Source organism: Lemur catta, chromosome 11 (genome assembly GCF_020740605.2).
Source record: "Lemur catta isolate mLemCat1 chromosome 11, mLemCat1.pri, whole genome shotgun sequence".
Taxonomy (NCBI): domain Eukaryota; kingdom Metazoa; phylum Chordata; class Mammalia; order Primates; family Lemuridae; genus Lemur; species Lemur catta.
The window spans coordinates 82251075-82271483 of record NC_059138.1 but is presented as its reverse complement, the minus strand read 5'-3'; the positions used below and the strand labels follow the sequence as shown (position 1 = coordinate 82271483).

Genomic DNA, 20409 nt, shown 5'->3' with positions numbered 1-20409 from the left:
ATTGATTAGAGATAGAGTAAAAGACTTTCACAGATACAGTCATTATTACATTAATTTTAAAACTAAAAATTTTTAATATAACTTAAATGGCTAACAATAGAGAATTGGCTATGTAAGAACTTAAAAAAGAATTTTATAATATATGAACATTAATATATTGTTTTTAAAGAATATTTAGAGGCATGAATAAATGCTCAAAATATAATGTTAAATTGAAAAATATGGTATGCTAGACTCTGAGTGCATGTACACATATCTGTAAAGCCTAGAAGAAAACATACCAAAATGTTAGTGAAGTATTATAAAACTGTGGTTTCTCTTACATCTGTTTACAAATATTATTCAACAATGATTTTAACTGCTTTTGAGAAAAAGTCATTTAAATTATTTTTCAAAAGGAGTCTATAAAGACTGTAATAGTAGAAAATATATTTTTATTAACTAACTAAAGCAGGATGCAAAGTTGCATAATCAATGTTATCTAAATGATTCCAGTGTATTATAATCATACATAATAAATCAATTGTTTAAAAATACATAAAAATGTTACTAGTGTTATTTCTGGGAGGTGGATGCAAATGCATATAATGAGAATTTATTGCTTTTCTAACCAGAAAAAAAAACCCAATCTTTATTATTTTAAAAAATAATCTGTAGGAATTCCAGCTAGCCAGAAGACCAAGAAAAGGGGCCCAGGAGATAGATCCAGAGAGAAGAGGGGCTGGAGAAAGTGTTGCTTGAAATCTGGTTTTGAAGTAGTGGGCTCACGTCTGAGCTGCGCGTGTGCTGCACTGATGTGAGGATATATAATAAAAGCTTGAGAACTGACCTAAGGTGTAGACCACTACTCAGATGGTCTGTTGTGCACAAGTGAGGCAGTTCAAAATAGCATTGCAAAAGCTTTGAAAACAGAACTGACATTGGAAACAGCCCATAGCAAGCGGACTGGGACCTGAGGTCTGAACCTAACCTGGCTAATTTACTGCTCAGGCGAACAAACAAGTAAGAAATCAACATACTCCAGAAAATTTTAATAAGACTCAGAGTCCCATAACATATGACCGGGGACCAGGATACAATCCAAGTTTATACAACCTATAAAGAATTAAGCAAATCTTAACAACTTTAAAGTGAAAATACAATTAACAAGACAGCAGCCCCCAGATGACTTACATGTTGGAATTCTCATATAAAGAATTTAAAGGAGCAACTATTACAACTATGTTTTGTAAGTGAATCATTTCACTCTTGAATGGAAATATGAAAGTCCTCAGCAGAGAAGCAGAAGTCATAAAAATTGAACCAAATGAAATGCATAAAACTGAGAGATATAACTGAACTAAAAAAAAATTCACTAGGTGGGCCAAATGCCAAAATGGAGATCATAGAAGGGATATTAAATCCTAACTTGATGATAAAATAGAAATTATCCAATCAGAACGACATAGGGAAAAAAGCCTTAGAAGTGAGCAAAGTCTCAGGAACTCATGGGACAATATACAAAGATATAATTTTTTGTATCTTTTAAATCCCAGATAGGTGAAGAAAGAGTTGGCATAGAAAAAATGTTGGAACAAATGATGGTGGGAAATTCCTCAGATTTGGTGAAAGACATTAATTTACAGGTTCAAGAAATTCAGAGAACCTCAAACTCAAAGATAAGATCAATCCAAAGTATGTTCAGACACATCGTATATAATACAATTGCTAAAAACCAAAATAAAGAAAATATCTTCAGGCCAGAAGGCAGTGGCACATTTTTAAAGTGTTGAAGGAAAGGAATTGTCAACCCAGAATTCTATATAAGTAAGAACATGCTTCAGGGTAAAAATATTCTTAAATGAAAGAAAACTCTTCTTAGCAGACTTGCTCTAAAAGAAGGGCTACAGTTCTGCAGGTGGAAGGGAAATGCTATCAGACGAAAACGTGGAACTTCAGGATGAAAGGGTGACAGCAAATATCTGGGTAAATATAATAAAAAATTTTTCTCCTCTTAAGTTCCACAAATATTATTCACTGCTAAAAATCAAAAAATACAATATAGTCTAGTAGAGTATTCAATGTATGCAGATGTAACACATGGCAACTACAACAGATGGGGAAAGGGAAAAAGGATGTCTATGGTTTTAAGGTTACTAAATTTCACTTGATATGGTAAATATTAATTCTAAGTAGTTTTAAAGTTAGGTAGGTATATTGTAATCCACAGAGCAACCACTAAAAAAAAAATACCAAGTATATATAGTTAAAAAGCCAATAGATAAATTAAAATGGGACATTAATTATTTAAATTCCAGAAGAAGGCAGGGGAGCAATTAAAAGACAGAGATAGTCAGGATGGATTTTTTTTTTTAATAACTCTATTCTGTGCTCATTGACTACGAAAAAAGACTTTGAGAGATAATGAAAATTATTCTGACAAGCCAGATGCAAAATGGAGAGATGGGGCCGTGGCAGTCCCAAGGGAAGTAAAAGTAGTGAAAAAGAATCATGTTTTTCATCTCTTTTTCTTCTGTTACAAATGAGAGGTGTTAAGAATCCAATTTCAAAATTAACCAGAGAGCTAAGCTTTGAGCTGAGGATATATGCCTTAGATAACAGAGTTGCTTGTGGGTGATGCTCTCATCTAGGGCCTCTGGGTGTATGAAAGAACCAGGAGGGCTGCCTTAGGTAGGACCCAACAGAAGCCAGCCTGGAACCAGATCCAAATGCTCCTGACATCTCTACCCAACACGAATGAGCCAACAATCATCCACTGACTCACACAGAAGATATGTAGCTCCAATTTTCATATATCATCTGTAGACTTAATATTTGTCACTTCCCGTTAATGGGATACTCTTTTCTAGGGATTCTGTAGTAAGTGTGCTAGGAAATGGATTAGCCAGAACATGTTTGTTGCATATTTTATATATACCTTGGAGTTTTAGAAATGGATGGGGTGGAAATATGCCTAGTCATGTGAAATTATTTAATTGTCTGCAGTACTCAAGAATTTATACACACACACACACACACACACATATGTAACACAATAATAATAGATAACATATATTAGGCATGTACTTCATTTCCAGAACTTTAAATGTACTTTCACATTTAAATCTCATGACACTCAATGAAATGGGTGCTGTTCTTATCTTGATTTCACAATAAAAATGAACGAAGTATTGATACATGCTACCACATAGTTGAAAACATTGTGCCAAGTGAAGTAAGCCAGACACAAAAGGACAAATATTGTATGATTCCACTTATAAGAAATACCTAGTACAGGCAAATTCATACAGACAGAAAGTAGATTAGAGGTTACCAGGGACTAGAGGGAGAGAAATTGGACATTATTGCTTAATGGGTACAGAGTTTCTGTTTGCAGTGGTAAAAATTTGGAAATAGGTAGCGGTGATGGTTGTACAACATTGTGCATATAATTATCACCATTGAATTGTATACTTCAAAATGGCTAAAATGCAAATTTTTGTTTTACAGTATGTATTTTACCCCAATTTTTAAAAATAGTAAAGAAAAAAGTAGAAGGATAAAATGAGACATACCATGCAAACACTAATCAAAAGAAAGTTAGAGTAGCTATACGAATATTAGATTAAGTATATTTCAGAACAAGAAAAGTTCCCAGATTAAAAGAGAGATGTCACATACTGATAAAACGATCAATTCACCAGAAAGATGTTACATTCCTAAATGTGCGTGTACCTAACAGCAGAACTTTAAAATACATGAAGGAAAAGCTAATAGAACTGACAGGGAAAAGAGACAAATCCACAATAATACTTGAAGACTTCAAACACTCCTCTCTCAGTAATTGATAGAATAAAAGAAAATCACTAAGGTTATAGAAACTGAACATCATAAACGTACTGGATCTATTTAACATTTATAGCACACTCCACCCAAAAAGATCAAAATACATATTCTTTTTCAAGTACACATGGAACATTCATCCATATAGATATCTGAGTCATAAAACAAACCTTCAGAAATTTAAGTAAATAGAAATCATATAAGGCATCATCTATTACCATTATGGGATTAAACTAAATATCAAAAACAAAGATATCTGGAAAACTCCAAATACTTAGAACCACATTTCTCAATAATCCAAGGGTTAAAGATAAAGTATAAAGAAAAATTATAAAATATTTTGAACTGAATGAAAATAAAATACAACCTATCAAAATTTGTGGGTTGTAAGTAAAACAATGCTTAGAGAAGAATTTATAGCATTAAATTCTTGTATTAGAAAAAAAGTTCCCAAATCAATCACCTAAGCTCCTCCTCAAAAAACTGGGGTGAAGGGAAAGAGCAAACTAAACTCAAAGAAAGGGAAAGGAAGGAAATAATAAAGACAGAACATAAATAAATAAAATTAAAACTAAAAAATAGAGAAAATCAATAAAGACAAAAGATGATTCTTTGAAAAGTTCACTAAAATTAATAACTTTCTATCCACATTGACCAAGAGAAAAGATAGAAAATACAAATTATTCATGTCAACAACCATGGACCCAACAGATATTAATATGGTCATAAGGGAATATTAATACTATGAAAAATGCTATGCCATAAACTTGACAATTTAACTGAAATAGACTAATTTCTTAAAAGAAACAAATGATTGAAACTCATTCAAGAAGAAATAGGTAACTGAATTGTCTTATATGTATTATGAAATCGGTTTCATAGTTAAAACCTACACGGTAGACTTCTGGTCATCTATAACATAAAATTCTCTTGGGAATTATTACTTCAGGCCTCACAACAAGAAAAAATGTTGAACAAGCTGAAAATTAATGACTTTTCATAGATCCATCAAAGAATTGAGGTCACCCAGCAAACTGCCACTCAAAAATCTAGAGTGAGAGATGAATATAGAAATGATAGCCAAGATTAGATTCCTGGGAGCCAAAGTCACTGGTGCCAGTAACTGATGGTAACAGTTAATAGTAACTGTTAATTTAATAATTTAAAATATTAATTTCTGGAGTTTGAGTATGAATTAGCTTGAGAATTAAAAAGTTCTCACAATGAAGATCAAAAAATAATCCCCTCATTTTCCAGCAGAGGGAATGGAAAAGTAAACATTTTAAAAGAAGCCCAGGTAACCATTTTAAAATATATCCAGAGAATTCTCCATAACAAGTTTCTACAGGAAACTACTTTACCAGAAACTTATCTGGGGAAAGGGCAATTAGACAACTCCAGCCCCCTCTAGCCTTTCTGTCTCACATAGGAAAAAATCAGGCTAAGAAATGCTTCTGAATTTCACAGCCCAGGTACTCAGGCATACTAAATCCTTGGATTGAATCAGAAGATTATAGATAGAGTGTTTCTCCCTCCCAACACCTTACTGGCACATCAACAACAGTCTAGTATAATAACAGTGGATTCTAATTGAGAGAGTTTGGACAGAAACTCTATTTAAGGAAGAGTTCTTAGGAACATGCAAAGACAACAGAGGAGAGGAAAAAACAACAATAACAACAACAACAACAAGGGCACTAAACTTTAAAGGAAACTGGAAACTCTGGTATTTAAAACTACAGCAAATATTAAATACAAACCAGCTCCTATGGAGATTATAAGACCTCACACCAAAAGCCTAATTACTTCAGTTCCTATTTCCTGATATCACGTGTGGCTTTCAGAAAAAAATTTCAAAGTATGCTAAAAAGCAAGGGAACAAAACCACAGTCTAAAGAGACAAAGAAAATATCTAAACCAAACTCTGACAGACACAGATTTTGGAATTACCAGATCAAATAAGGAATTTAAAACAATTATGTGTCAATCATTATTTACTTTAATGTAATTAGCTGTAATATGAAAAGTGAGAAATGTAAGTAGAGAGATGGAAATTCAAAAGAAAGAAAGAAAGGAAAAGAAATACTAGAAATCAAAAACACTTAATAGAAATGAATAATGTTTTTAAAGGGCTCATCAGTAGTTTTAACACAGTCATGAAAAAAATCAGTGAGACTGAAGATATATTAACAGAAACTCCCTGACCTGAAATGAAAAAGAATGAAGGGGGAAGAAAAAAACAGCAAAGACTATCTAAGAACTTCAGGACAATTACAAAGTGTAATACATACATAGTGATAATACCAGAAGAAGCAAGAGAGAAAGAAGCAGAAGAAATAGTTGAAATTATAATGGCTGAGAATTTTTCAAAACTAATGACAGATACCAAACCACAGATCCAGGAGACTCAAAAAACACTAAGCACTGTGAACTAAAATAAGATCTTAAGATCCCAAACTAATTGAATGGACCCCCCCTACCCCGCTCAGCCAGGGGGAACCTCCTCCCCCACAAAAAAAAAAAAAAACCTTGAAGCTGAGGAGAAGGGAAATCAGACATGCCTTGTTATGCTCTGTCCCTTTTGGAGTTTTTTTGTTTTTTTTCTCTTTGTAACAGTAAGATATAAAATCACTAACAAGCCTGAGGCCATGTAAGAGACAGGTTAAACCACACCTGCAGGTCATCAATTTACTTAACAGATCACTTGAGTCTGGATATGTCACAGTGTATGTCTGGTGGCTTATCTCTGATTAACAGACTTCCTTATCTTAACTTAAAACATTCCAAGCCTTTAGACAGAGCTTCATTTCTTTAACCAATTACAAATCAAACAATCTTTAAACCCACCCATAACCTGTAATCCCCTGCTTTGAAATCTCCTGCTTTGAAATCTCCTGCCTTTTCTTTTTCAGACTAAACCAATGTACACCTTCCATGTACTGATTTATGACTTTACATGAAATTCCTGTCTCCCTAAGATGTATAAAACCAAACTGTAACTCAACTATGGTGAGACCACTTGCTCAAGGCTTCTTGGGCATAGCTCTATGGGCCATGGTCACACATATTCAGCTCAGAATAAAACTCTTTTAATTATTTCATAGAGTTTGGCTTCTTTTCTGTTGACAGCAAGAAGTATTGCAATGAAAAAAAAACAGTTACAAACATGGACCATATTAATCCAACTATATCTATCATCACTTTAAATGTGAATGGTCTTAATATGCTACTTAAAGGAGGTTATCAGAGTGGAATAAAAAGACAAAAATTAAAGGGGTAGAGACCAACATACAGGTTAACACTAATCAAAAGAAAACTGAATAGCCATACTAATCAGAATAAGGAAAGAGGGACAGAGGGAAAGAGGGACAGAGCCAAAGAGGGACATTACATAATGATAAAGGGGTCAATTCTCCAAGACATCACAATCCATAATATATATGCACCTAACAAAAGAACATCAAGTATGTGAGGCAAATACTGATAAACTACAAAAGAAGAGTTTCAGCTCTTAATACTCCTATTCAACATCATACAAGAGGGGCTAGCTAGTTCAATGAGGCAAGCCAAAGAAATAAAAGGCATACAGATGGAAAGAAAGGGATAAAAGTATCTCAATTTGCAGATGACATTACTGTTTACATCAATGACTGTCCATTTGACAATGTCTGGAGATACTTTTGGTTGTCACAACTGGGAAGTGGGGGTTATGATAGTGGCCTTTAGTGGGTAGAGGCCAAAGATGCTGCTAAGCATTTTAAAATGCACATGACACAGGCCCCAGCCCTCAACAAAGAATTACCTGGCCTAAAATGTAAGCAGGTCAAAGGTTGAGAAACCTTGGTTTACATAGAAATTTCCAAGGAAACTATATTAAAGCTCCTAGAACTAAGTGAGTTCAGCAAGTCAGAGAACAAAAGGTAAATATACAAATATCAATTGTATTGCATCACACTAGGTATAAAAAAAGAAATAATAGTATTATGATTTTTCTTCCTCTGCCATATTTACTCTGCTATGAGAATATGGGACGAGGTTAAAAATAGCTCTTGAAGTGCCAGGTACTTTATGTTTTCTCATGTTATTATAATATGAATTTTACAAATGAAGAAATAGACTTTTTAAAATAACTTGTTCAAGTCACACTATCAATTAGAGGTCACCCAAGTTTTGAATTCAGGCATTTCAGACATTAAAATTTCCAATCATTATTATGTAATAATTCCTGCAATGTTAAAATCTTCTCTAACAAATTCACAGGTTACAAAATGCCTCATAAACTCTTGAACTATAAAAATGTTTTATTCATTATTTTTTGAGAAATTAGCAAATTAATATTAACTAAATTTCTTACTCAAGGTGATTTTTCTTCAATGTTAAATTTTAAACAATGTCTTTAAACTGTAACTGTACTAGGGTTTATTCAAATCTTGTCTACAAAATACTTAAACAATTTGTGCTTTGTTTCCTACCTTTCCTTTCATGGAAGAGATCCGGCCGAAGTAATGCCAGTGTTTTTTCTAATTTCATGTCTTTCATTTTTTTTAAATCAGGGAAGAAGATATCAATGAGCTTAGTCACATTAGTTACATCTTCTTCAAGATCACAAAACTGAGATATATGTTGTCTTTCCAGATATTCTTGTAAACTGCCGAAATCCAAAATATAATTTAAGGTTATTATAAACTGAAGTTTAATGACCATGCCAACACATTAAAATTGACATGTTCACAATTTACATGGAGTTTAATAAAGCAAACAAAAGTTGAATTTCATGTAAAGACTAAGTTGTATCTATTTATTAGATACAATACAATTAGAATTTGTATATAATCTATGCTATTACATACAAGAATATGATACTTAATTCAACAGTTTATTGAACTCACTCAAAAAATCAGTTATCTGATGTCATCTTTACTTGACTTTATGAAAGGATAAACAAACACAAAGAGAAAATATGCTATGCTTTCAAGGAAAAAATTTTCTTTCCTCCATGTAGAGCTTTCCAGATAGTCTCTATTTTTCGTCTTATTTTTGTCTTTGGACTAAGGGCTATTTATATGCATATTTCATATTTTCAATTAGATACTTTTGTAACCTTTTTATTGTTTATTTCCAAATATGTGGATTGTAACCAGTAAATATATGTGGTAAAATTTTAATTTCAAACATGTTGATAAGGTCTTCTTTGTCAATGGAGAAAATTTATTTGTAATATGTAAGGTGGTACATATATTTATATTTCATATATTATTGATCATGTATTGTACATTATTTATTGAATATTTATCTCCCATTCCTCTATATCCCTGTTATTTTTGTTTGCTAGCAGATATTTTTATCCACTTCACCTCATTTTTATTTTTCTTTTTTTTTTTTTCTTTTATTTTGAGACAGAGTCAGTCACCCTGGGTAGAGTGCAATGGTGTCATAATAGCTCACTGCATTCTCAAACTCCTGGGCTCAAGCAATCCTCTTGCCTCGGCCTCCTGAGTGGCTAGAACTACAGGTGTGTGCCACAATGCCCAGCTATCTCCTTATTTTTCTAATACTTTCATCCTTATGTACTTAGCTTTTATGTTGGTGTGGGCATGTTTTATCATTTGGTTACTACATCTTCATAAATGTTGCCTTCTACATGGTGTCTTCCTTTACCTAGTTTAACATTTTTAATTATCAATTTTAATACTTTATTCTTCCTATTTTTTGCAATCCCATTATTTTCAGGTGTATGTGTGTGTGTGTTTCTTCTAGACAGAATATAAATGAGTGAAGTTTAACATTTTTATTTTGAAAAAATTTAAGTTGATAGAAAAGTTGCAAGACTGGGACAACGAACTCACATTTATACCCTTTATATAGATTCACCAGCTAACATTTTGCCACAGTTTTTCTCTCTTTTGTATTGATATAAAACTATTATATGATAAACAGTCCCATGTTCAAATTTCACTAATTTTCTAATACTGTCTAACCTATAGTAATTTTTTCCCTCATCTAGGATCATACATTGCATGTAGTTGTCCTATCTCCTTAGTCTCCTTTAATTTCTAAGAGTGACTCAGCCTTTTTTGTCTTTTATGATGTTCATGTTTTGAAGCATCCAGGACAGTTGTTTTATAGACTGCCTCTCATTTTGGATGGCTTAAAATTATTGAATGGCCCAGTAGATTCCTTTCACATTCAGGTTATGAGTCTTTGACAAGAAAAGCACCTGAGTGATCCTGCATCCTCCTTGGTTCATCACATGCTCCATCACATAGGAGGTACATGATGCCAGTTTTTCCCATTGTTGGTGGTATCAACATGCTTAAGTTGGTATTCCCCAGTTTCCTCTACTGGAAAGCTATAATTTCCCCTTTGCAATTAATAAGTAATCTGTAAGGATATTCTATAAAACTGTGTGCATATTTTTTACTCAATGCATTTAGCACCCATTGATGATTCTTATCTGAATCATTACTACGATGATTTTTAATTTAGTTCATTTTTACTTGAATCTAGTAATCTCTGTATTTAATGGGAGAATTAACCCATTTATATTTAGTAGAATAGCCTTATTCATGACTTTATTCCTTCCATCTTACTTTACATATACTATTTATTTTAAATTATGGTTTCCTTTTTTTAATCTTATTTTGCTGCACTAAGCAAGTTTCTATTCATTTTATATTTTCTCCTTGTTAATATATAAGTTCTAGTATACTTTTCCACTGCACTAATGTCTATCTTTTTTTTTTCCTGCTCCCATTGTTAGACACATATGTTCCAACTATTTCTTTCATTCTGGGCACACTGTTTCCCAACTTTAATACTCCATTTACACCCCTCCTCTACATACTCAAATAAGAACCTTAAAATACTTTCAGCTGCCCTCTTCATCTTCTCTTTCCTCTCCTCTCACTGAGATTTTTGAACCATTTTGCCACACACATCCAGCAACTTCTAGGTTTTATTGAGATAATTTACAATCTATCAGAATTTCCTTCTATTTCAAGAGTCCATTAGCTATTACATTATATACAACCCAGGATAATTATGTAATGTGGGCACTGATAACAATGGTTTTCCTTCTTTCTGTTCTCTCATACTTTTTGTTTGGTTTAATCTTTCTTCAAATATTTTACATAGAGGGGGTATATAGGTGATAAATTCCTAAGCATATCCTTGAACGTCTTCCTTTACTCTAACCAGTAAATATCTTGGGCTTTGTAAAGAATGCAGGGGTTGAGGTTTTTTTCTCTTGGTAGACTATGAAGAGTCCCATTCCTTGTAAGTAACTTCTTCCCAGTTGCTGCCAAGCATAGGGTTGGCAGTAAAGATCCTAAAGTGCAAGGGAAATTTTAGACCAATAATAAAACCAACTAAAAGTAGGGCTGCTTTTTATCATCACCACACACAAGCAATTCTAAAGAATGTGACTGATAAAATACTCTTCAAAAAAAATCTTTAGTGCACTACAATCTAAACAATTCCTGTGGTTAGTGTTGAATTTTGATAATATATATGTATGCTTCAAGTTTCACATTTTTGTTACTTATCCTTTAAGAAACAGTGTTCTCTACATTGTACCCAACATGGCAGAATCAACCCCAAAACAACAAGACTATTGAAAGTATTGCAATTTCTGGAATTCATTGGGAAATGGTCAATTTACATAGCTCTGTCTATTAAACATGACCACACAGCAAAGATCAATTTTGAGAACATCATTGACAAATCTTCAAAAATTAAGACTTTTTTAAAACAAAAACTATACTTCATTTGTATGATAGACTAATATATAGATACAAATGTTTTCTTTATAAAATAGCATTCATCTATCACTTTTTTCATTTGGGATATTGTAATATTTGTATTTATTTTTTACTCATATGTTTATATATACAAAAGTCTATAAAAGGCTTTTCATTGGCTATGTTTCCTTTTTGGTATTGTTAACCTCATTCAATTATTAGTTCTTAAAATAATTTTGTCATATAGAGAAAGGGGGTGTTAGGAAAGTGACCTCCTCCAGGTTTCAAACATACTAAGTATTTCACCAACTTTAAAGGTTATTTTAGGAATTGTATCTATTATCTTTAATTTAATGGAGAATTTCATAAAAGAAAAAACAAGCTCTCTATAGCTATGACACACAGAGGGACACATAGAGAGGTTACCAAGAATAGAACAGACACTTTCTATGGACAGAGAAATACAATATATTTGGGAGGTATGAAATGTCACCTTCACTCAGTCATAAAGATTTAAACCGAAAGGCGACCTCAGAGGTGGTCATCTAATTCTTCCCCATCTTTGTATCTGCAGGACTTAGCACATTGTGAGACTTTAATAAACATTAGATGAATGAATCTCTGCAGAACACAAGGAGTGAACGAATGAGTGAAGATTCTGCCAGTAACTACTTGTGTGACTCTGGGCAATGTAGCTAAAAAAACCACACCTGATCTGTAGAAAGACCAGAAAGCAAAGGTAAATGACATTGTCCTTTGACTTCTTAATACATAGGCTGATTAAGGAGACAGACAAGTAAACAGATAATATAAATAATAAGATAAAAAGTCGTCAGGAAGGAATCTGAAATGTGAATGAAAAATGTGGGTGCTTGTACCTCCATTTTCTGGAATCTTCCCCGCTCCTCCCAGCCAGCCACTGGAGCAGGTGAGCCAGCACTGGCATGGAGAAAGTCTCCCCTGGCCATGTGATTCACGAACTGCGAGTGTCTGTCTCTGCAGGCGTACCCAGCCTGACAAAGCCCTGGGGCTCTGCTGCCCTGGACACAGCTCTTGCTCATGGGAGGGATCACCAATCACCCCCAGTCTAATTGTTCTGCTTTTAACTTCTCTCCTGCTTCACCCTCCGTCCAACACCACCCAGAGAGGAGGGTGAGGAGGCGCCGAGATAGGAGAGAGGTGGCAATAAAAAGTAAAAGTGAAAAAATGCATAAATTACTCATGAGAGTTTTGTCCTTAATCTTCAGTTTCTGGATCTACTTAAAAGATGTCAAATGGAGGTGACAGCACCTATTGCACCCTCCCTCCAGAACAAGAGCTGGGAAAAGAGCAGCAAGCACCAAACAAGCAAGCTCCATATCACCCTGTGCTGCCTGCCTGTGGCCATCGTTTGGGACAAGCACTGGCCAAAGGCAAGAGGGAACTCCAAGTTTAGAAAGAAAACACTGCAGACTTTGCCAAAGCAAGGTTTGCACACTCATTCCACCCCCACCCTATTGTTCATGCTGTTATGTGGGTATTAAACAACTGGAGACAATAGCTTCTCAAAGTTGGATATGATTGGAGGTTTACCACCTAAACAATAGCCTAAATGGCCCAAGGGAATAATGACTTGTCTTCTTATACCAGTTACATTAATAAGCGTTTCACAGAACGTATTTTTTTTTTTGAATGGCTCAAAAATTCTGGTATAAATCAGGTATCTTTTTAAGCCCAACACACCCCATCCAAACCTTCCCTCTGCCCATTGCTTATTATTTACCTTTAAAATCCTGAAAGTAACTCGTCCTGTTCACAAAGCCTTTTTTCAGCAGTTGATTTACCTCAGGAGTCCCTCTATACTGTGTAAAACTTGAAAGTAATGACATCAGGATCTCCCACTACCTAAAACTGCTAAGAACCAACATCTGTAGCCACTCAAGCCACTACAATTCATTAATAAGACAACAAGGAAAGTTTTGGAGATTCCCAGCCAGAAAATATGATGGAGATGGACTGCCAAGCAGGGAAGACACATCCCGTGAAAGCTCAAGACTCAGACACTCTTAAGTATGTTCCTGCTCTCTCCACTTTCTCTCGGGCACAGCCCTGATAACTGTTGTGTTCAACTTTGGATTATCTGGGTCTTCAGAAAAATAAAAGGCACAAATGGCAGTACGTAAAAACCAACATTCTGCAAATTACTTATGTTCATTTTCGAATATTTATGTTAACAAAAATATACAACCATTTTGTTCTCAGCAACTTATAACCATTAACTGCCCTAAGTAAAAGTGCACACCTGATGTCTTTCGGGCACAGGGAAGTGGAAGGGGAAGGTGAAGAGACGAGAGGGCCCTGGCTGGAGGGATTCTGCATGGCTCCAGGATGCCCCATAAGGCCCAGGCCACCAGGCCAGACTGCTGTGCCCAGTTATAGATATAAGCAGGGAAAATTCCTCCCTTTCTAATGCTCATGACATAAACTTTCAGGGAAATCTCAGCTTTTCTGAATATATAGTATTTTAAGTTGGAAGAAATACTTGTGGCTTCCACATAAAAATACTTGCCCACAGGATTTGAGATATTTAGACACCACCTAACAACACACTGTAAATGATGCAATTCCCAGTCTGGAGCTACCTTTCTCGCTTCATCCTCACTACAGGTGTGTCCTCAGCTTTGCCATCAGGTTGATCCTCAGTCGGCTCTTTAGGTTCTGTTTCAGGCTCAGATTTAGCTTCTTTCAAGACAGGCTCTTGTTCACTTCTTTGAGATATAACTAGAACACAGCTCAGGCTGGTCGTCATAAAAGACATGAACTCTTCAAAATCAGGCTACAAAACAAAACGATTAACTGTTTACTTCAGTCTCCTGAAATGGATGGGCTAAAAGGGTAGCTACTTCCCAGGTCAAGTGAAACCTTTTGCTTCATGGTCATTGGGCAAGGGAATGTTATCCTTATAAACCTCCTGTTAACAAGCACATTTCTGAGGAATAGAAACTCAGAGCTAGAAGGAATTGATCTTACATACAGTCAGTCTAACAACAATTCTCAAACTTCAAGATGCGTCCAAGTCATCTGGAGGGCTTGTTAACACAGATTTCTAGAGCGCAATCTCAGAGTTTCTAATTTAGTAAGTCCGAGGTGGAGCTCAGGAATTGCATTTTCTTAAAAGCTCACAGTTGATGCTGATGCAACTTGTCTAACCCTTTCCTTTCAAAGGTGTGGAAGCTGGGGCCAAAAGAGATGGTTTGAGTGATGCAGCTAGTTCTACAAAGTCAGTCTAGCAGACCTTTCTGTGACGATAAATATGCTCTTCTGTGCTGACTACTGGCTAATAACAGATGTAGCTATTGAGCACTTGAAATGTGACCAATACAACTGAAACTCCGAATTTTTAACACTATTTAATTTTAATGAATTTAAATTCAAATGGCCACTTGTCTAGTGGCACCATATTGGACAGTGCATTTCTAGAAGCTCAGTCTCCTGATCCCCAGGACAGTACACTTTCCAACGCACAGCACTGCCTGTTATATTCCCCCAGACAAAAGACAATTAAAAAAAGAAAAGCCTGAGAGAAAGGCCCTTAGGTAAAGAAATGATTAAAGCAGTCTTGTGAAGCTGATGACAAGAAGCCTTCAACCCTCAATAAAAATCTATAGGACAGCACTGGATATTCACTTCCAGAAGACGATGCAGAGTGTCCTGGAGGACATGACATAAAGAGGTCTCCATTCCAACAAAATACAATGTGACCCTCCAGTTTTGCTTGGTGGCCACTATTTCTACTGAAGATTTCCTCAGAGCCACCAACTTTGGCATCACCATGATATGGACACCAACAGGGACACCTGGAGCTTATTTTAGTTGATCAGATTGACTCATTTGCTTTTCTGTAGGGAAGAAGCTTATAGAAATCGACTGTGTTTGAGTACACAGTGGCTTTTTTCTTTTTTAACTTTCTTACCTGGTCTGCGATGCTACTGTAGAAGTCAATAACTTGATCTTCAGTGAGGATTCTCTTATCCTCTGCTTCTATGACAAATCCTGCTCTGGTAATCTTCAATTAGAGAGTAAGGTGAAATCCAGATGCGTTGTGGGACCACATGTAAAACAAGTTAAGGATGTTTGCTTCCTGGGCTTAACCAACCACCCAGCTTTGGATGCATTTCATGTGAAAAGCTCAGCAAAATCCATATGGCACTAGGTTTGAGGTGGATCAAAAATACACAAAGAAGATCCTTTTCATGCCCTCTAGATACCTGAGATTTCAAGACTTGAACTAGAGACTCTGAAATATTTCTGTAAAAGTGAATTGCTTCAAAATGTGAAAAAACTAACTTAAGTCCAAGCAAAAAATATCATAGCTTTCTTAATCATTCATAAAGACATAAATCTCCAAGTATTTTTTTAACCGTCTATTTTCAAAATTGCTTTAACTTTTTTTAGGCTTTTAATTTGTGAATGCTATAACTCATAATCTAGTACAACTTACTCTTAAAGCAACAAATATGCTCAGATTATTAGGAAGGATAGAATTTAAGATTTAACCATCCTTTATTTGTTTTAATCATAATTTAATTTAGTAACAAAATTCAGTTTGCATGCAGCTCATGTATGCAACAGAGAAGTTTTGAGGCAAATCTTACAAGCCCAATGAGATACACAACAATTCAATAAAAGTGGAAGCTGGGTTCAAAGCGAGTCAGTAATTATATTAAATGATACCAACAATGTGAGCTGCATTTGATTTGGAAGTATCCAGCATCAAGTACATTCTGCTTTGACTGTGAAAGCAAATGCTCCATTGGTTTCACTGGGTTTGTTGATATTGAACCAACTGCTAACATTGAACAACTCTCCTAACTGACATTCTAATTTGAGCAACTTCTAAAAATCCAAATCATGTCTTTATTAAGTTACATAGTGCCTGAGAACAGAAAATAAAATCCAAGCAACATTTAAGCTTGATAATGTCTCTTTTATTATAGTTTAAAAAAAATGCAGTGTTCATTTTCTTTTTATTCAAAACAGTCATTTTTTTTCTGTCCTGTTATGTAGCCTTTAACTGAATTCCAGAGAGGTGAGGTATTTAGTAGATATTCATTATGTCTCTGAAATGTTGTTTATTATGCTAGAACAAAAAAATAAGATGAACTGATGATTAACAGTATTGCCTCAACTCAAAGAACTATGTAATTTTGAAAACTTTCACCGTTGTGGCTATTAAAACACACTTTAATAAGAAACAGTAAGCTATTGGTATGTGACATTATCTTTGGAACACTATATAAAGTATAAGCAATGTATAAGGGAATGGGGTGCAGTTTGGTCCCCTCTCAACCTCCACATATACACCAGAATCTGGGGGGAAAAAGAGCTATCCTTGGAAACGAATATTAATTAAATCAAAATATAACTGGAAGAGATAGTAAATGTCCCATAACCTGTGGACTGATCACTTTATTGTAGTTTAATAAATGCTAATGCTGCTACAGCTGAAGGATGAATGCACAATGGGAACTTCATCAAGAGATACAGTACCACATAGCTCCCTATGTGATCTCTTCTATTGCCCATGCAACATTCTTTCAAATTTCAATATAATTTTATTGTTTCAACACAAAGTCCTTGTTCAGGGCTCAGCAAACTACAGCTTTCACTCAAAACCTGGCCAACCACTTGCTTTTATAAACAAAATATACTGGAGCAACCACACTCATTCATTTACATATTGTTTGTTGCTGCTGTCTTGGTATGCTGTCAGAGTTAAGTAGTTGTCAGAGACCGTATGTGAGCAAATCTAGAAATTGTTTCCATCTGACCCTTTAGAGGAAAGGTTGCTGACCTCTGAATTAGAAAGTAATTTTCCTCTACTTAAAAAAAAAACAGGTTTATTTTAGCTCTAAAGCAAAATATTAAATGCATCCTTAAGCTATCATGTATTGAAAAAGACCATACATTTGTAACAACATATAGGGAATAAAGCAAGTTAATGTGAGTTGTAACAAGATCACATGACACATAATTAAACAAGAAGAACATGTGTTACAATCCAATATAAAAACTATAATTTTCACAATTTATGTGGGCTGTTGGTAAAGCAGGGTTACTTAAAGGATACATGAGTAGATCAAACCTTTCTAAAGATAGAAAATGTTCAAAGTCTTTAGAGGTACATAGCACCAGAAGTGCATTATGTTCTATTTCACTCTAAATGTTAAGCTTGTCTCCAAATTGACAATTAAGGGGCTGTTATTTTTGCAATGAATTTAAGTCATTTGGGGGAAATATTACTTACTTTTTCTTTAATGTCTAGAACTTTTCTACTAATGACAGCATCAGGTTTGATAATAGCAATACTGTATGATTCGTCTAGGAAAAAAACACATCATTTTATTTTCTTGGCTCAAAGTCAGGATAATGGAGGATCTGGCAAATAGATATGTAAGTTTTGACCATTGACAGGTGTGTATCTTATTACAGCATTTCAACTACCAAAAAGTTTCTACTTAGAATCAAACTGCAGTGCCTATATTTGCATGCAGGGAAACATTCACAAGAGTTTTTAATCAAAAGAAAAACAAAATGAGTAGGTAAGCATGGGTGGTTTGAATGCAATTCACATGCATTAGAATCACATTCACAATCCATCCAGTGCAGTATGACCAGTGAGTAAAGTTTCAACTGTGAATTATGCAAATAAACACTGCAAACTGAAAGATTTACCATCTACGAATTTATCTACTTTCTAATGATGGACTTGTAGTATGAGATAGCTCACTGAGCATGGCTGTTTACTCTGCTCCCTCCAGAGAATGAAGGCACACGCATACACCCCCCACACAGATTATCCAGTGAAGGCATGAAATTGTTAACTGCAAAGTAAACCGAGAGCATGGGTCATCAAGGAAGAAATTATGTTCACAAGTTTTTGGAAGATGATGAAGGATTAAATAGGAAGCTGCTATCCAGATGAGCCACAGGACATAGCAGCCCATCATCCTGGGGAGCCTCTGAAAGGCTCCGGGCCCAGAGACCAGAGGTAAGGCAGGGGAACAAAAGACAATGATGCCTTTTAATAGCTGAGTCTTACAAGGCTCAAATCATCATTTATCCAAACAGTCCCTTACTGATTAACATTGATGTTGTTACTAGCATTTTGTTGCCAACAAGTGATGCTGTAACGAACACCCACGTACAGAAAACTCTTGCCATCCTTTCAAAGTAAATTTACTTACGAGCACTTTCATATTGTGCTTCTCCAGTTCCTTCTGTCTCTGAGTCTACTAACGCAATTTCATGATACTATGAAAAAGAAATACAAGTAGAACACAGTTATGTTTTAATATGATAGTGAATGAGGTTTTGGAAATTTTGTTTCTAGTAAATACTTATAACCTACAGGATAGAAAGTAAAGTGGAAAGGCGCTTGCATTTATCAAACACTACTTTCCCAAGATTTCCACTGAAATAAAATGCGGAATATTTTAAATGGTAGGGCAGGAATAATGCATGTGTGCAATATGAAAATGTTAAAAAAGACTCAAAATTTGAGAAGAGCATGAGAGATAAAATAAGTATGAAGCAGATAGTAACAAATAATAAAGCAGTGAGCACATGAATATTACGTTAAAGATAAAAAGGGCATTTAAGAAGTTTTAACATCCATTCTTGACCATTACTCTTAGTGAATCTGGAACAGAAGGATACCTCCTTAACTTACAAAAAAAATCTTTCTCCAACGAATAGCTACTATACTATTAAAGAGTAAAATATTAGGAAGGACAAGAGTTCTTAGTTTCTAGGGAAGCTGTGAATATGCTTCTGTGATTCCATGAGTTCATTTTGTTACATACATACATACATGTACACACACATTGTTTGGGCAGGAGAACACATAATTTCAGATTCTCAGTGGAATAATGTTCCAAAAAAGTTTGGAATCACCACACTGAAAGCATTCATTCCTATTATAATAGCCTGACTTTGTATTTGCTAGACCCATGCTGGTCAACAGAGTAGCCCCTCACCACCTGAGGCTATTTGGGTATTTGAAATGAGGTTGGTCCAAATTAAGAGATGTGAAACACACAGAAAATTTCAGACTTAGTATGAAAAAAGAAGACTGAATAACTCACTAATAGGTTTATATTGAATACCTAAATGAGAATATTTTGAATACACTGAATTAAATAAAAATATCTTTCCAAAATTAATTTTACTTGTTCTTTTATGTTTTTAATATAATTACTAGAAAATTTAAAATTATGTATGTGGCTCATATAGTGCCTCCTATTATATCACTATTGAGCAGGGCTGTGCTAGAAAAGGCATTAGATAAGAAAGTTGAATAACAGAAGTGTCCAACAAAACAGAATAATATAAAATAAACTTAAGATATTAATACATTTCTTACATATCCACTTTTATTAATTAAAACAAGATGCCATTCTGCAAGAACAGCAAGAACCATGAGAACAAGAAGAAGAACAGAGTACACATGAAAAAGCCACATAAAATATGGCAATTAGGAGAAACTGTTTGGGTGCCATCATGCCTGACTTCAAATTCAGGTAGTGACTTGTTCCTGGGGAAAGGAATTCAAGTTTTCGAGCCTCATCTTTGTCATTTGTAAATATCTCAAAAGATCGTGTTAAGCATATGGCTGAAAATTGTAGCAAACTGAGCAAGTCCTCAATACTTGTTACCTGTTATAATTTTCAAAAAGAAGTGACGGGAAGTGAGAAGAGAGAAGAGGAGAGAGGGAGAGAGGGAGGGAGGATGGAATTTCTTGCCAAACAAGGAAACTTGGAAAATTAAAAAAAAAGTTCTTGAATGAGAAAAAAATCATTGTAATGTA

At 34.7% G+C, this 20409-nt stretch overlaps 1 protein-coding gene across 1 annotated transcript in view; it reads right to left on the bottom strand.

The window, feature by feature from the left end:
- Positions 1–20409, bottom strand: part of NME8 (NME/NM23 family member 8) — a 54553-nt gene that overhangs the window by 22279 nt on the left and 11865 nt on the right. Inside the window, exons 6-10 of the mRNA XM_045564321.1 lie at positions 18788–18854; positions 17848–17921; positions 15514–15606; positions 14183–14376; positions 8295–8470 (exon numbers count right to left, since the gene is read on the bottom strand). Of these exons, the coding sequence (XP_045420277.1) occupies positions 8295–8470; positions 14183–14376; positions 15514–15606; positions 17848–17921; positions 18788–18854 (604 nt within the window). The remainder of the gene's footprint in view (positions 1–8294; positions 8471–14182; positions 14377–15513; positions 15607–17847; positions 17922–18787; positions 18855–20409) is intronic.